Source organism: Panthera onca, chromosome X (assembly GCF_046562875.1).
Source record: "Panthera onca isolate mPanOnc1 chromosome X, mPanOnc1 haplotype 2, whole genome shotgun sequence".
Classification (NCBI taxonomy): Eukaryota; Metazoa; Chordata; class Mammalia; order Carnivora; family Felidae; genus Panthera; species Panthera onca.
In genome coordinates, this window is record NC_138357.1 from 70,876,572 (window position 1) to 70,893,382 (window position 16,811).

General features: G+C 51.7%; 2 protein-coding genes across 4 annotated transcripts in view; one reads left to right on the top strand and one right to left on the bottom strand.

Annotated features, from left to right (window-relative positions):
• The window catches only part of NHSL2 (NHS like 2), a 75,623-nt gene that overhangs the window by 9,999 nt on the left and 48,813 nt on the right, over positions 1–16,811 (bottom strand). The window contains exons 2-7 of one of the 2 annotated variants that reach the window (XM_081793370.1): positions 10,930–11,085; positions 7,940–8,067; positions 7,441–7,636; positions 5,492–5,623; positions 1,975–4,299; positions 349–481 (exon numbers count right to left, since the gene is read on the bottom strand). In XM_081793370.1, coding sequence (XP_081649496.1) covers positions 349–481; positions 1,975–4,299; positions 5,492–5,623; positions 7,441–7,636; positions 7,940–8,067; positions 10,930–11,085 — 3,070 coding nt within the window. The remainder of the gene's footprint in view (positions 1–348; positions 482–1,974; positions 4,300–5,491; positions 5,624–7,440; positions 7,637–7,939; positions 8,068–10,929; positions 11,086–16,811) is intronic. The other variant, XM_081793371.1, reaches the window with a different exon arrangement.
• On the top strand, positions 11,196–15,996 carry RTL5 (retrotransposon Gag like 5). Of its 2 annotated transcripts, none has more exons than XM_081793776.1 (2): positions 11,196–14,945; positions 15,399–15,996. In XM_081793776.1, the coding sequence occupies exon 1, from the start codon at positions 11,218–11,220 to the stop codon at positions 13,288–13,290; it is 2,073 nt and encodes a 690-aa protein (XP_081649902.1). In that variant the 5' UTR covers positions 11,196–11,217; the 3' UTR covers positions 13,291–14,945; positions 15,399–15,996. The 2 variants fall into 2 exon arrangements, with proteins under 2 accessions (XP_081649902.1, XP_081649903.1); XM_081793777.1 differs by having other exon boundaries at positions 15,411–15,996.

Consider the following 16,811-nt stretch of genomic DNA (forward strand, 5'->3'; position numbering starts at 1 on the left):
ACTTCTTGATAAGATGTTTTTGGTACAAGGAATTCTGTGAAGGGTTAAATGTCTCCGTCTGTAGACAGAGCTGTGAGAGAGCAGATGGAGCCACAATAGGCCTGCGGTTGCTAGGAGACGAGGGGCCTCTCACTCCGGCACCTGGTCTTCCCTTCCCTGCCCCTCCTCCACTTCACCCAAAGATGTCAGTGAATTGCATATGCAAGGCTGAGGGCTGCATTCACATATGTGGGTATCTGAACTTAGGCTCCAGTTGCAATTCTAATGGCTGCTTAGAGGTAGCAGATTTTCTTTTGGTATAAGAAAGGGTAGACAATTACAATAGGAATTAAGAAAATTGGTCTACACCTGTGTATCACAGTAAACAAATCTTCAGTTGTGCGTGAAGCCACAAACACATCATCGTCCTCTTCAGCAATCCATTCGGCTGTTTTATCACTGATTACACTTTTTTCTTCAGTGCTTGCTTCCGTAGAACTCCCTAGGCATAAGAACCAGAAGGAATTAAATACTTCGACCACAATAGTTAGGACAAAGCACATTCTTCTGTGGTATTTCATTTGATGTTCAAAGCAACTCTGGGAGGGCTGCAGGGCAGAGACTCTTAATGTCTCTGTTTTGCAGAGGAACACAATGTTCAGAAGGTTAGTGTTTTGGCCAAGGTGGAGTGAGTGGTGAAGATCAGCATGGGTCCCTGTGTTCTCACACCTTTTCCATTATACAACAGGTTGCCTGAGCATTCTCTTGTTTTGAATGCAGTATTTTTAAAAATCAAAAAGCAGAGACTCATCTAAAGCAATGACTCAACCAGTAGGTGGGAGTGGGACCTATCTGAATCTCAGAGGGAGCCTGTGGAGTTTGATGATGCATCTTCTAAAAATTACCTGTGGCTGTGATTTGTTTGCTTGTTTTAGCCACTATGATTTAACTTATGTTGGAAGTCCAAATTTGGCCTAAGGAAGGTCATAAGATTTTGATGTTTGGTGTTAAAGGTACAAAAAAAGGATGAGAAACATGGATGGATCTGGAGGACAATAGGTTAAGTGAAATAAGATAGTCACCAAAAGACCAATGCTGTATGATTCCACTTACATGAGGTCCCTGGAGGAGTCAAATTCATAGAGACAGAAAATAGAAGAGTGGTTGCCAGCATATGGGGGTGAGGGGACAATGGTGAGTTCTTGTTCAATGGATACAGACTTCAGTTTTGCAAGATGAAGAGAGCTCTGGAGGTGGATGGTGGGAGGTCATAGTTGTACTGCCCTGTGAATGTATTGAGCACCGCTGAACTGTACATTAAAAATGATTGGGATGATAAATTTTATGTTATGTGTATTTTTGCCACAATTAAAACAAAAAAAGAGACATGCAAAAAAGACCCGAAAAATTATGAGGAACATTATCTAGTTTAGTCTTATTGTTCCAGGAAGAGCTAGCCTCAAAGCATCCAAGAAAGTGAGCTCCCTTTCTTCCAGAAAGCACTAAGAAAGGCTGCTGCTAGAAACATATTCCATTGTTTCAGAAGCTTGCAAGCCTTCCATAGCATTTGAACTCAGCCTGGGAGGGTACTGAGTCCCATGCATGAAACTAAAATCCATGTGGCTAGCGAAAAGTGCTATACCGGGAGGTAGAGAGATAGTTCCTAGGGCAGGGGATGTGTGCCTGACTAGGTAGATAGGCTACTAAGGTCCTAGGGTGCTAAGAACTAGTTTGATTTTAGTATGTTAGTATCAGGGGTTCCAGGTGAGATTGGCCCAAGCTGGATCTCGGAGATCCACCCCTGGGTCATTCCTAATCCCAAGGGCAGTGAGGCCTGTTTAGAATAACCCAAACCCTCAAGAGATGCCTCCTACTGACCTGGTTATCCTGGACTCAGGATCATTATTTGGGGGCATTTGCTTCTGTCTCTGGCACTCCATCCTTACCCTCATCTTTCCTGGGATTCAAAAGAAAAGCCAGCAGGAGTTTACTAACCTAGAGGACTTGCCTCCCTTTCACCTTCAGCCTCCGGTGTTGAAGTCATCCTTGTACCAGGTGACTGCAGTTGGTCACTGGTGGGGGGACAGCTGGCTTCTTCCTGAAGGGTGATGATGGGGCTGAGAGACAGCCTTGGTTCGGTTCCATACACCTCCACTTGAGCTGTGGGTGATGTGAGAGGCAGGTACAGCACACTGGGCTTTTTTGGGACAGGGGGTGGTATCTTGCCTTTCTTTTTCTCTGCTTCTTCCTGGCTCTGGAGGCTAATTCTTTCAGGCAGGGCTCTCACTTTGGGGCCTCCATCCTCCATACTTCCCTGGGGAGGTTGCTGTGTTCCTGAGAAGAAAGCACCAGAGGAACTAGCAAAAGGTGTGAAAACAAGAGTTGAGGCTGCTGTTGACTCCCCTGGGCTTCTGCCCTCAGGGCTGGAGGACTTTGGTTTCCGTACCACTGTGTAGACATCTGGAGGGAGTGGCCTCGTGTGTTGAATGGAGCTCTTGGGGGTCACAGCCAAGGTAGGCGAAGTTAGCGGGTACTCCTCAAGGACAGATGGTGGCTTGTGGACCAAGCTTGGAGGCCTTCGGGCCACGGGGGGCTTCTCAGCTATGGGAGGTTTTATCTTTCTCTCTGGCAAGGTGAAGACTTCTGCTCCTGCTTCCTCAGTATAGTCAGGGCTCTCGATGTCATCTTCTGGCTCAGACTTGCTGACTGACCTCAGGCGAATGGAACGTAAGTCAGACTGAGTAACCATGGGCATAACTGGCTGGTTGGGGCTCGTTTTCTGGGACAGCTTGACCCCAAAATTTGTATCTGAGTGATGCCGGCTCACCTTGGTTTTGCTTCGGATGGAGATACTCATCCCAGACAGATCCAGGTTGGTTGACGAGGTCAGTGGTAGGTTAAACGACAGCCATGACTTGGACATTTTCTCCATTGGTGATGTCGGGGGTAGTGATGACTTCCTCTCAGGTACCACTGGACGCACCCGGACACTGCCACTTGGAGGGGGCAAGTGGCCCAGGGTCAAGGACATGGAGACGGTGGGTGTTGGTGTCTCTGACTGGCTGGAGTATCCACTGGAGGGTGACATCAGCCCAGCAGGCCTTCCTGGGGAGGATACTTCCCTGGCCTCCACCTCGATGGAGAGCTGGGAAGGTGTTGTGGCTCTAGACGTTGAAGGGGAGGCAAGAGACTCTGAGCTGCCCTGAACTTGGGTGCACTCAATGACTGTGGTGCCCGTGGCAGTGCTGGAGCTGGACAAGGATTGGTAGGTGTCACCAGACTTCCAGTCAGTAAGATACCAGTGGTGGGAGAATTGTGTGCCTTCCAGATCTTTGAAGGTTGGCACAGCTGGGTGACCCTGAGCATCCTGCTGGGATGAGTGATGTCCTTGGTGTTCCAAGGAGAGGCAAAGGCTCCTGGGCCTCTGGTCCTTGGGTAGGGCTGACCCACCTTCTGGCAAGAGGACTGGCTCATCTTTGACCAGTGAGACACTGCGCATTGGTGGGGAAGGCTTCTTTTTGGCCTTCCTGAGCGAGATACTCTTGGATCTCTGTCTTCTGTGCTGGGTCTCCTGTTGGGCACGAAGGGAGGCAATGTTGTCAGTACTGTTACTGCCCTCAGAACTTGTACTGGCATGAGGCAGGGCACAGGCTTCACCAGCCTTCTGTTCCTCATCATAGTCCACCTCTGCGGTGCCTGAGTCTGTGGGCACAGACAGTGACCGCTCCCGGAACCTGCTGGCCCCACCTGGGCCTGTCTCCATCCTTGAGGTGACACTAGTGAGAAGGCCAATCTTGGAGGGTCGTTCCACTGCCTGCCTTCGTTGAGCAGGGTGCTCAGAGTAGCCAACTGACCCACTGCATCCTGCTGGGTTATCACAAGTAACAAAGAGGGTAGCAGCCTCCTTAGGAACTAGAGGTGGCAGTGTGTGCAGAGACACCCAAACATTCCCAGAGGAAGGATTTTTTCCATTTTCACTGACTTGAGTACTCTGACTGGTGGCACTTGGAGTCATGTAGGTAAAAGTATCTCCCTTCCAGGAAGCAGAGAATGTCGATTCAGTTGGTCCATTGCAAGAACTGGGGATGCTATACACCATTCCTATGCTCTCCATGCTAGGAGGGTGTGCGCCACCACGCACCTGGAGAGTTTCTTCTGGATCACTCAAAGGACTCCTCAGTACTGGTGAGGGGAGATTTGGGAAATGAACTTCCTGACCAACTGCAACTCTTCCATGGACACCTTCTGGGACCGAATGACTGAGCCTGATGTCTGAGGTGGTGGAGCAGGCCACACTGCCTGCTGGGCTGTTGCTGTGACCTGGAGAAGGTAAACACAGAAAGTTAGCGATGCAGCCAGGGATCCCCCAGCAGCTGTCTTGAGACAGGAGCACCAAGTTTTTTGCCAAGAAGCATTTGCCAACAGCTTGGTCAGGATGCCTTGGTTCTTCCTTTCCATAAATGAGGATGCTGGGGAAGTTGGGTCCGTGCCCATCACCACACAGTGAGTCACAGGGTGCCTGCCCTTGAATTGTCCAGGAGGCTGCCAAAGACTTGCCAGCTTTGATTATTCCTTTTAGAGCTGAAGCGGCAGGTGGGACTACCTCGGGTTTTCCCCAAGCTTTCACCCCAGGCTCATGAACCATCACAGACCTCAGTGCTCACCTCTCCTGAGATTAGAGCAGAGGCTTTTGAACTGATAAAGGACAGCGCTGTGTGACTTTCAGCCCCAGCAATGAATCTGGAGTATGCCACAGCTGGAAAGTTCAGAGTCTGGTTACATTTTTGGCACCTGTCACTTTTCAGCTTTGCAACATGAGAGACTTCAGATGACCTACACATGTGAGGAAACTATTCAGATGTCCAAAATCCCCAAAGATTTTTCTCATAAACAACAATTGTTACTACTACTAGTAGTATAATAATTTATAACAGCAGCCACCATTTGTTGAACACCTACTATGTACCAGGCACATGGTAGGTGAATGAATATATGTAATAACTCTAATATGCATGACAATTCTCACAGGTTGGTATTATTAGCCCCAACTTCCAGATAAAGGTGCTGAGGCTCAGAGAGGTTATGTAAGTTGGCCAAGTCCTCATGGTTAATAAGTGGAGAGGCCAGGACTCACATCCATCTCTCTGGTCTGTGCTTTTTGGATGGCTTCCGTTTAGCAGCAGTAGTGGCTCTGTTAGGATGGTGCTTTTAGTGATGATTCCCTCCTTTATCTATTTGCCTAAATCTGACACCTTTGGCTATATTCCATTTAGAATGGGAAACAATAACATAGTGAACTTATTAGCCTGGGAGACCTGCGCTCCATATTCAGTTGATGACCTTGACGAAAGGCCCTTGGTTGTCCTTAATTACCACATTGGCTTCTTTTAAGTCATCCAACCGCCCTCCCTCCCCACCCCCACCACCCCACACTCTGAATTATCCCTGGGTGGCAGGACTGGTGGCAATGAACAAGGGGAAGGTTCTGGGGCATCAGCTGTGGTGGGGTCACCTTGGTCTCGCTGGGAAAAGTTAGAGAATCCAATAATGGTCCGCCTCCGCCTCAGGGTGGATTTGGGGTTCACGGCTGTCTCTGTGTTAAACAACGAGTGTCGCAAACTTGCATGTTTATCAAACTGCTGCCCTGTAGCCAAAATAAAGACACTTGGGTGCATCCTGGTTTCTGTTTACAGTACAGTGGTCTGAGGTGGAGAGAAGGGATGATGGCAGGAGCAATGAGCATGAATAGAGTCCAGGCAGGTGGCCCTTCATCCTCCTCCCTCCCAATCTGGCTCTGGATACCCACAGCCCCAAGGCGTACATGTTGGCTTCCGTAGGGTCGTACCCAGGGTCATTGGTGAGTCTTAGGTGGCTGAGGGCCATGGTTTTCAACCGTGACTATGTGTGAAAATCAACTGAGCAGCTTTTGAAACTCTAATACCTGAACCCCATCAAGAACACTTAAATCTCTGGCTGTAGGGCCCAAGTAGAAGCATTTTCTTGAACCCCCCAGGTGATTGATTATTCAGAGGTACAGCCTGGGGTGAGAATCACTGGTGTAGAGAGACAGGTTGAGACTAGATGTTGCTTGATTGTAATCTTTTCTCAAAGAAAGTCTTTGTATGGGCCAGTAAGGACAGTGCCTCCAAGAGGCTACCCTGCTGCCCCCCAGCATCCAGGAAGCAGCCTGATAGCCTGTCCTCCAGTCATCTGATCACATTTTATCAACATTCATCTCTGGATAGTGATTGATATCTATTTCTCTTAAAACACTGGGACAGTCTTTGCTCCAGGGGAATTGCTGGGGCAGGGGTGGGGTGACACCCGCTGCTCCCCCCACTGCCTCTCCCTCAGCAGCTGGCTAACCAAACCCTCCCCTCTCAGCCCCATGGCTACATGTGTCCCCACTCCCCACTGCCCCCACCAAGTTGCTCTGCAGGCAAAATCAGGGCTGGCCTCATTGAGAGTAAGGTGGAAGTTTAAAAACAAAGCGCCCACCTTTACTCTGTGAGTCTCTCTTCTCAGCCCGCACTCCTCTTGGTACGTCTCCCTAGGCTCTAACCTCTATTTCCTGCCCCTAATTTCCTGAGAGGATGCCAGGGGCTCTGAATGGCCCCATATCTAGGGAACGTTGCCACATGTGGCCAGACCTGTCCTCATTGTCTTTATCAGATTTTCCCAGCATACCACTGGCTAGTGCTGGCTCACAGGGTGCCTCTGGTCCCTTTAAGTCAGGAGGTCTTCATTTCATCCAGTCACTGGCCCTACCTCCTTCTGAAATGACTGACCCTCCTCCTCTTCCACTTACAGCTGGTGGAGTGTGGAGCATGAATTAATGATGGGCATGGTATAGGGTGCCACATGTCCCCAAAGTCACAGCCAGCTGAGCCTCATTTGCCTTGGTCTCTTTCTATTACTTCCATTTTCCAACACTTGCCACGTGGGTTGAAGAGGCCCACCTCACTAGAAGACCGGATGTCTACTGAAAGTATCACAAGGCCCTTGCTCTGTGTCCCGGGTATGATCCTCCCTTTTACCACCAGCACTACTGACCTTGCACTTCCACTCTGGCTCCTATCTGTGCACTACAAATCTGGCTTCTGGCACAAGAAGTTTTCTTTCCCCAAACCAAACTGAACTCACAAACTTGAAATTTCCATAGATGTAACCAAAGAGCACACAAGTTCACAAGGTTTTAGGGTTTTCTGTTAAGACAGATTTGTTTGCTACCAGATGGGCTCAGTTAGTATGGCAGTGCCAGTAGAGAGTGAAGAAAGAGCAGCCAGAGCCCCCTCTTCTGCATGCCTCCGTTCCTCGGCGAGAGCCATGACCTTGACAGTGCAGGGTGAGCCAGTAGCAAAGAAAGTCTCGCTCCCTCCCCTGGCACCCAGTGCATTTGGAGAGGATGGTCTGTAGTTGGCATGGAGGGAAGCAAATGGAAGCGATACTAAGCAACTCTACCAGAGATATTGATGGGCACAATGTCAGAGTGCGTGGAGCAAGGTTGAGGCCACCGTTTCTCCTCTAGGATGGGCAGAGGGAAGGGGCTATTCCAGGCAGCTTGCTTGTCGGTTGTGGTAGACAGGCTCAGGGAGGCCTCAGGGGCCCTCACACCCTGGGTGGTAGTCTCATCCTCGCTCAGCTGCCGTTTTGTAGGCTGTTGGGAAAGAAGGTGATGGGAAGGGTGTGCTCCCGACGAGATGAGCCATGCCATGGGATGGCTGTCTAGGTAGAGTGGTCGGAGGCTTCATCTAGGAGGCAGGAAAGTGTGGACAGGCTACCAGGCCAGACACCTGCTGTGTACAGCCCATCTCAGCAGGGCCTCCGGATAGCTCTGCTGGTGGGCAGAGGTGAGCGGCAGCTTCTGATGGGTAACGTAAACTGCTTGAGGACCCCTGTCAATGAGTGCAGAGAGAGCTCTGTATGCTGGCTCTCACAGGTGGGGGAAGAGGCAACTCACCATCAATACAAACTCCAGACGCCTGCCAGCCTGGGGCCTTGGGCTAAGGGTGGGCTCAGGGGCCTCATCAGCAGAGCGGAAGGTCTGCCCCAGGAGTCTGGCCTCCGAGTACTGTTCCTCATATTCTTCTGAAAAATAGCACAGTGGATACACACTCTAGGGGGCCATGGCCAAGCACTGGGCTGGGAAGGGACCATGAGAGCTGGGGCTCCTGCTCTAGCTGCCAGGCCTGACTTGCATTGTTTCTCTAGGATATTTTCCGGCTTCTGAGCCTCTGGATTCAGAAATGGAAAAAGTCCTACTTCCCAGGACTGTGAGCGCCAAGGAGAAAAGAGAGTCAATGAAATTGAGTTGTGCCAGTTCTGAGACCAAGCCTGTGTCTTGATGGCCCCCACCTTAGGTGCTCAACCTAGAGGAGAGGTCCAGGAAGCAGACACCTTTTGCCATTTTAGGCTGCAGGGTCCCCTCTCTGAAACCCTGCACCTCTTCAGGTTTTCTGCAGCCCTACCAGGGAAAGGACCTGCATGAATCACGAAGACATCTGCATTGGAAAGTCCAATGTGGAGTGCTCCCTTGGATGTCAAGAACTCTTATTTGAGCCTCCAAGGGCCTGGTTCCCTGCACCTTGGTCCCACTGTGGGTGGTGTCAGGTCAAGAGGGGCTTAGCTGAAGCAGAGGGAAAGCAGAGGTAGTGACATAGAAGGCAGGAGAAGTCAAGGGGCATTGTCAGCGAGTAAGAAGGATGCAAAGGATTTGGATGGGCTTCATTTAAGTGATGAATTCGATGAGTAAAGGAGGAACGTGAGAGCAAAGAAACAACAGGTGGGGCTCTATGCACATTTGAACAGACTTTAAGACTCCCAGAAGCTTGGACTCAGGAGGGGCCTCAAAAGGTCTCTGGTCCAACACCCCACTGTGGGCTCAGAGTTCCTCCTAAGCAGACCTTCCAGTTGCTTCTTCAGCCTCCACATGCTCCTGCAGAGAAGGGATGGCAGCCTTCCTCCCAAGGCAGCTCATTCCATCCAAGAACAGTTGGGGCTGTCAGGCGTGTCAGGAAAGCTCTTCCTTATCTTGAGGTAGAATATACCTCCCTCTATATTTCTACCCACCCATCCTAATTCTGCCCATGGTGGCAACATAAAGCACATGGACTCTTTTTCTGCATGATAGCTCCTCTCTTATCTGAACACAAGGCTCATGGTGTCCCTCAGAACCTTGCTTCTCTAAGGTCACTGCTGCCCTGGCAGGGAGGTGGGGGTTTGGGTAGTCCAGTTGGGTGGCCCAGCTACTGTTTTCTAGTCCCCTTACAAGTTAATCTTTGTTGGTGTGGATAAATGAGAGCCGATAAGGCTTCTTTACACACGTAACATTCACTCAACAAATGTCTACTGAGCCCCTCCTGGAGACCCAGCTCTGTGCCACGTGCTTCTAGAAAGGCAAGGGTATGAAGAGATAACATTCTTTATGTTGAGACAGTCAGTCTGGTTATGTGGACAAACTCTACACCCAGGACTAGTAGATGAATGAGTAAATGAAGGGACAAATGACAGAAAAAGCAGCTCAGAACTATACAAGACCTCTTGAGCTGGATGGCGTAAGGCAGCTGACACGAGTGCTCATGCAGGGAAGGATGCAAAGTGTAGAGCGTTAAAGGGGTTTTTGGGTGAGGCAAGAAGAGAGCTTTGAATAAAGTGTGAGGATTGGGGGTTGGGAGAGCGAGGAAGGGCTTCTAGGCTTGGAAAAAAGCCCAAGTGGGACAGCGAGTGCCCGGCATAGGCATGGAGCTTGCGATTACAACTGAGGTTTTATTTGTATTATTTCATGGAGATAGAACTTACCTACAGTAAGGAACGCAAATCTTAAGTGCGCAGCTCAGTGAATTTTGACATACGCATGTCCCTTGTAACCTCCATCCAGAGACTGTAATGCCCCAGTAGCCTCTCGCATAGCACTGAGGTTTAATCCTTTTGCCACTCACATTAGCTAAATCCCTCTGATAAACGAGTATGGTTTTCATATTGCAAAGTCTTATCATGGACTGTACAGTCTTTTCTTTTATGGTAACTTTAGTATCGTTCCCAGCCATGCCCTGCGTTCCGCAGGACACGTACTGGGAGTTGACGGTGCATCTTATCAGGGTCTCTTCAGCTGCAAGATACTCTTGCCAAGCAGGTTACATACCATTTTTACTTCTCACAAAACTTTGTCATGTGGGTAATTGGAATCTGATTTGAAAGACGACGGATTGATCTGAAACTCAGGGAGGCTGGGTAATCTGCATAGTGTCTCACAGCTGGTTAGGCATGGGATTCAAATGTGATTCTAGGTCTGTCTGATTTCAAAGTCTGTGTTTTCTCACTCTACCTGGTGCATGCAATCTGACTGCTCTGGTACTACAACTCGGCTGTTTTTCTGGGTCATGTGGACCCAGCTTGGTGTACAGGGTACTCATCTGTATACTCCAAAGATGCCAGGCTGGGATTTGGGGACGAGGAGAGATCTGGGTGCTGTGTACTGGGCTTCCTTTGATGAGGCAGTAGCTAGCTACCCAGGAGCCACACGGACAAGGTTAAGACAAGAGCAGAGTGAGCGAGGTCCTGAGAGGGAGACCCTGCAGATGCCTCCATTGTCTTTGGGTGCGAGAATTCCAAAGACATAGGTGATGTGGCAAGGCAGGGGAGTCTCTCACCCAGCTCTCTTGGTAAATGGCTTGACCATTGCCCTGCTTCTGCCTCTGTCTCCCCCCCCCCCGCCCCCCCATGTACTCCTGAACTGCAAAATAAAGGGGCGGGGGGTGGGTGCGAGTAAACAGCTGTAGAAATCATTAGTCTGGAAGGTAAAGAGATGGGAAATTTATGTTTTGTTTTTCAGTGGGTTTTAAACTGTTCTTTTTCTCTAGCTGGTCCCTGTCCTCTTTCTTCTTCGCCTCCCTCCAGCCGCTGCGCATCTCGCCTGTGGGCTCCGGCCGCAGCCCCCCTCCCTCTCAGTACCTTGCAACAGGCTCTGGAGATTGAGCTGCGCCTCTCGAAGCAGCTCCTCTACACTCGGGGGCCTGCCCGAGGAGAGGAACACGTTCACTGGCTGTCGCCATGACGACCTCGAGTGGGCAGTCGCTGTCGCATTTTCCCGACCCGAGTTAGCTGCAGCTAGGGAAGGAGAGAGTCAGTGAGAGGCGCAGCCGAGGGCGGGGGGGCGGCGCGCGGTGGCCAGTGGGCGCCCGCGGTTCCCCAAGACCCGCCCTGTCGGGGGTGGGGGGGCGGAGCGAGGCTGCGCTTAAAATGCGGGGACTCGCCAGCCGCAAGATTTTTCCTCGACAGATCCTGCCGCAGGCAGCTCCCTCCCGCTCCACCGGCCTCTGCCCGTGCCGCCGCCGCCTGCCGCCCGCGTCTTCCCAGCTACCGCCGCCGCCCGCCCTCTCCGATCCCTGGGACGAGGTAAAACGCCCCGGGCCGAGCCACTGGGCACTCAGCCCGGAGCGCCCGCCCTCCGTGCTCGCCCCAGTGGGTGTGGCTCGGCCTCTCCCGCGCCCCGCCGCGGCACTTCGGTCCCCTCCCCCCGCACCCCGCCGCCGCATTTCAGCCTCCCCTCGCGGCCTCCAGCTCCCCACCCCCACCCTCGCCCCCGCCCTCAGACTCAGGGCCCCGGAGCTAATCCTAATGTCCGAGGCCGCAGGAAATCTAAACAGCCTGCGCATGGCGAACGTGGCCCTGCGAGAAGAATTAAATGCCCTTCGCGGGGAGAATGCCAACTTAGGCCTTCAGCTCGGAAGAGCCCTAGCCGAGGTTAATTCTTTGCGGGGCAACGTCTCGAGCTACATCCGCTGGCCAGTGCCGGTGGTGCCCGTCCTTGCCGAGGAGAACTTTGAGTTCCCGCTCAGCGAGATCGACGCAGTTCCCGAGGGAGAGCTGCCTTTCTTGTGCTGGCCTCCCCCTCGCGCGGAGCCCGAGTATGCCTCGGACGAACTGCTGATTAGCGTGATCCAGGATTGCGGTACCTCCGACGCGCCTGTCGACCCTCCCCCGCTGCCCATCCCGCCCCCGCCGGCGCTGCCCCCGCCCCCATCGAAGGAGCAGCCGGCACAGCCTCCTTTGCCGCCGCTGGAGCGGCCTGAGTTAGAGCCCTTCTCGGGCGACCCGGTCTATCTGGCCGAATTCCTGATGCGGCTAGAGACCTTCATAGCTGACCATGAGGATCATTTCCCCGGGGGCGCCGAGCGGGTGGCCTTTCTGATCTCCTTTTTCACTGGTGAAGCCAAGGACTGGGCCATCTCAGTCACCCGGGAAGGAAGCCCCCTGCGTGCCAACTTCCCACGCTTCCTGGATGAGATCCGTAAGGAATTCTGCGGGCCCATCCCCCCGAGTGTGGCTAAAAAGGCCATCCGCAAGCTCAAGCAGGGGGATTGTACTCTAGGCAGCTATGCGGATGCTTTTCAGTTCCTGGCCCAATTCTTGTCTTGGGATGACTGCCGCCTTCAAAACCAATTCCTTAAAGGCCTGTCAGAATTCTTCCGCAAGGAGCTCTTATGGTCAACCGAAATGGCCGACCTGGATGAGCTGATTCTCGAATGTGTGGAGATAGAAAGAAAAGTGCGTGTCCCCAAGCCAATCCCTCTCCCTGGGGTTCGCAACATCTTCTTCCCTTTTGCTAAGGACCCTAATATCGACGACAGTGATGAAGAAGAGTACTACAGTGACGAAGATGAACAGGCACGCAGGCGCAAGCTTTACGACAGGGAACAGCGAAGGCACGTGAGAGGTATTCAGCAGGAGGCGAAGGAGGAGGAGGAGAAGAGGAAGAAGGAGGAAGAGATGAGGAAGAAGCAGCTGGAGGAGATGAAGCAGAAACAGGAAGTGGAGGAAGAGGACGATGAGGACGAGGAGGTGGATGTGGGTGTGGAGGTGAACATATTCAAGAGGAGCGAGGATGAAGATGAGAATAAGGGTGGGGAGGCAGGTGCAGATGGGGGCCAGGAGCCAGAGCAGGAGACAGAGCAAGAGCCAGAACAGGAGCAAGAGTCAGAGGATGAGACCCAAGATGATGACCTCGACGAGCTGATGGAGATGGAGCCGACCGTTGCCCACGCTTCATCCCAGACTACTGGCTACTATCATGAAAATTTCCTGGATGCATCGCCTCCCATCATACAGCCTAGCAGGCGGAGGAACCAGAACCGAGTCCCGCTTCTGGAGGGCCTTCCGGGTACTAATTCACCGTTCTACAGTTCGCCGCCACTGATTCGCCGCGCAGGTCGCTTGGGGCAACGCCAGATTCGAAGACGTCCCCCGGTGCTATTCCGCCTCACTCCGAGACAGGGGGGCCACCGGGCGGCACGTGGCCGAATTCGCGTGTGAGTGCTGGGGCGAGCTGGCCAAGCAGAACACACCCTTCTACTGCGTCCCCTGCCCCTGCTATCGCTGCCACACCTGCCCCTTTTGCTGACCAGTACTTGAGGGAGTTCCAGACCTGCAGAGCCCGAAGAAGACTTCTAGAACACCGGATCATCTTGCAGCCCTGACCAGCGAGTGCCGCGCATCCAACCAAGGCCACCTGGGAAAGAAGGGATCAGCGATAGCTGTCCTCTTGGTGTGCACTCTGCTCAGGCTTGCCACAAGTTAGAAGGTTTCTGGGCCTGTTCCCATAAAAGAACTAACTGGTCACCCTCTTGTATTTCCCCTCTAGTTGTTCCTAACCCTCACCTCTCCTGCGTTTATTCACCCTGCGTTCTATGGTTTTATCCTCTGACTGGATCACCAGGACTTCACCCAATGCCTCACTGATCTGCCCCCACACCAATGAGCAAAAGGACAGGCTACACTGAACTCCTAAAGCCACCGAGGCCACTTACTAGATATAATCAACGGAGAGCAGGATGGTATCAAGAGATGTACCTAGAAACCGACACTTGCTTCAAGCCACACCTCCAGCAGAAGGGCCCTGAAGAGAACTCTACATCTAGCCCAGTGTGCGCACACAAAGCCACACATCGGATGGACAACTTGGCTGAGATTTGTTCTTGACTGACTGAGCAAGCTTGTTCCTCCTCCACACAGACTACTGTGGCAGGGCCCTTGGACCAGCTCGCCAAATCTGGGACCCTCTCCTCTTACCACACTGCCTTCCCGGGCATCCCCAGCCATTAGAGTCCGATGTTACAGGCTCTAACCCTTTTCTTGACATTGCCTAAAAGGTGGAGGACAGGGAGGAGGAGAAGGAGGAAGCAGCAGCAAGTCAGTTTGACATTGTAAGGAATGACTCTTTCCTTAGGGACAGTGGTCTCTTTCCCTGACCAGGCCTTGGACTGCGGTCCCCAGCCAAAGGTCTTTGCAGGAGACTTGCCTTCCTTGAGATTCCAGAGGAGGCCTAATTGGCCTTTCTTTTCTGGACTGCTAAAAGAGAGAGGGCCCAAGGACTGCTCTTTAATTTCGACCTAAATTATTCCTTAGTTCTGAGAGGAGAGAGGAAGGTTCTGTTTACAGAGACTGCACGCACTGCAGCCTTAATCTGGGATGTCCTCATGTTTCTTATATGGGGGGGGGGGCAGCCATGGCCTGGTGCTGGACCTCCATTAGACAATGAGGCTTAAGAGTGTGACTGCCTCCTAGTAATCCCTGGGACTTCTGGGTACCAACCTAGGTGCCCTCATAAAAGGTCTTGCTGCTTGTCTTGGGTCTAGAGGACACTGCTTCTGCAGTGAAAAAGTACATACTATGTCACTCTGGCCACAGAATGCCAGCCAGACCTGCTGCTGGCCTGAACTTCCCCCAACACTGAGCCTCCTGCCTAGTGTCTGGCAGCTGGGCACATGTAGCCACAGTGTCTGTGGCCAGAGGGAAGAAAACATAGTGAACTCTGCCTCTGTTCCTCACCGGAGTCTGACAGATAACCTCAGCCCAGCCTTAGGATTTTGAGCCTGGAGGCAAGAGGAAGGAGCTGGAGGAAGAGGAGTCACAAGAGAAACCCAGTCCTCCGGCTGGTTTCTGGTGAGGTCTCTATTCATCACTGGGAGGTAAGAAGCCCTTTTGTTTATAACCCACTTCTTAGCCTGGGGATCAGTGGAGCCGGGTTCCTATAACCTGTTGCTACCTCTTAAAAAGGCTCCCTCCTTCTCCAAGGAGAAAAATAATAGAGAATCATTATAGAAAAATATGGAAAATAGACAAAACTATAAGGACAAACACCCCCAAACATTCAGGACCTGACCACACAGATGCAAGTACTATTAACACTTTGTTGCCTTTCTTTCTAGCGTGTTCTCACTCTGTCTCTTCAAAGCTGAGATCATCCTGTAAGCTCTTGATCAGCAGGATTTAAAATGGCTGCCACCGATGCAGTCATGCATACTGAATAATTTATTTAAGCATTCTCCTGATTCGTTGGACATTTCAGTTGCCTGGTTTTCTCCATTCCCACCAGTATGGGAGTCAACAACCTTGTAAAGAAAATTTTGTCTGTTTTTCAGCTATTTCCTCAGGAGAGAGTTCCAGAAGGGGAACTGCTATTCTTCTAGGCTGTGGACCCTGTTTGCTGACAGTCGACACGCTGGCCCTGCTGCCCATGTCCCTGAGTGAGAAGTGCAAAGGACAGGTGCCTTGCACCCCAACCTCCAGGGACCCCTCAGCACAGGCCCTGCCTGTTCCCATGGTGCTTCTCACCCTGAGCCTTGTAGTCTCTGCCGGGAAAATAGCGGATGAGCAGTGAGCTGGTTTCTGACCCTCTGGTGGCAGGGGGCTTGGGCTTCCCCTTGACCCTCTTTCTCTCCCCCTTTCCCCAGATCTTCAATATTTGTTGTGATGTAACAGCCACAAGAGCTGTAAGAGGAACTATGGGCTTTGGGTGCTTTCTTGGGTTGAAAGAGGGGTGGGGGTGGGGGTGGGGAAATGCATGCGGCGGGGGGGTATGAAGGCAGCCCAAGGATTCCCAGAGACTCGGGAGGAAACCCACTTGAAACAAATGTGTTATTGTTATTGTGTTATTGTTGCATTACTGTGTTGTGAAGATAAGAAATCATTCTGTATGCTAAAGCTTTCTCCTCAATAAAAATATAAAGGGTGTGTAAAGATTGTGTCTCTCTGCATTATTGAGCAAACATAGATGAGTACTCAATAGGCATCAGACACAGGCACCTTGCCTGAATCAACCCTAGCCTGAAGCCCTGTGACCCTTAGATGAGGAAACTAAGGCCCAGTGAGGCTCAAGGGACCTACCTAGAGTCCTACGCATTTGTGGATGGCAGTTGTTGGGAGGGAGATAAAAGGATTAGCCATCTTGAAAAATAGCATTAGTTCTCTACTTACTGGGATATAAAGGTATGAGTGGCCCAGTCCTATCATCCTATAACGGCACCCCTCCTGGCCCCCAACACACACACACACACACACACACACACACACACACACACACACACTGACCAGAGCGGGGGGAGGCCCAGGGGCGGGGTGAGGCTGGTGAGGTGGGAAGGCCCTTCCATTTTGTGGCACTAGGTGGTGCTATGGGACACCAGTGAGCTGGTGGCTGAATATTTTTAAATACACATGCCCAGAGCGGTTCACACAGAACCGCTTCCAGCAAGATTTCACTGCTCCTCACAGACTGTAGGGTCAGAAGAAACTGAATCCCATTCTTGGATTTGGTAATGTTTCCCAGCTATGAATTGGAATTTCTCCCCCTGGGACAGTGGGTGGGAATGTTTACTGAGCCCCCTACTAGGTACAAGTACTTTGCTGGGCACTTCACATCTTTATCTCATTTCATCTTATCCTCATCTTACAGATGATTGAACAAAGGCTTAGAGAGGAGAAGTCACTGGCCCAAGGTTTACAGCTGGCAAGTAGCTTTTCCACAGTTCCATGACTGCCCAGGAGTTAGCTCCTGG

Coding starts and splice junctions, on each gene's coding strand:
- RTL5 (XM_081793776.1), top strand. CDS start 11,218: ATGCGGGGACTCGCCAGCCGCAAGATTTTTCCTCGACAGATCCTGCCG.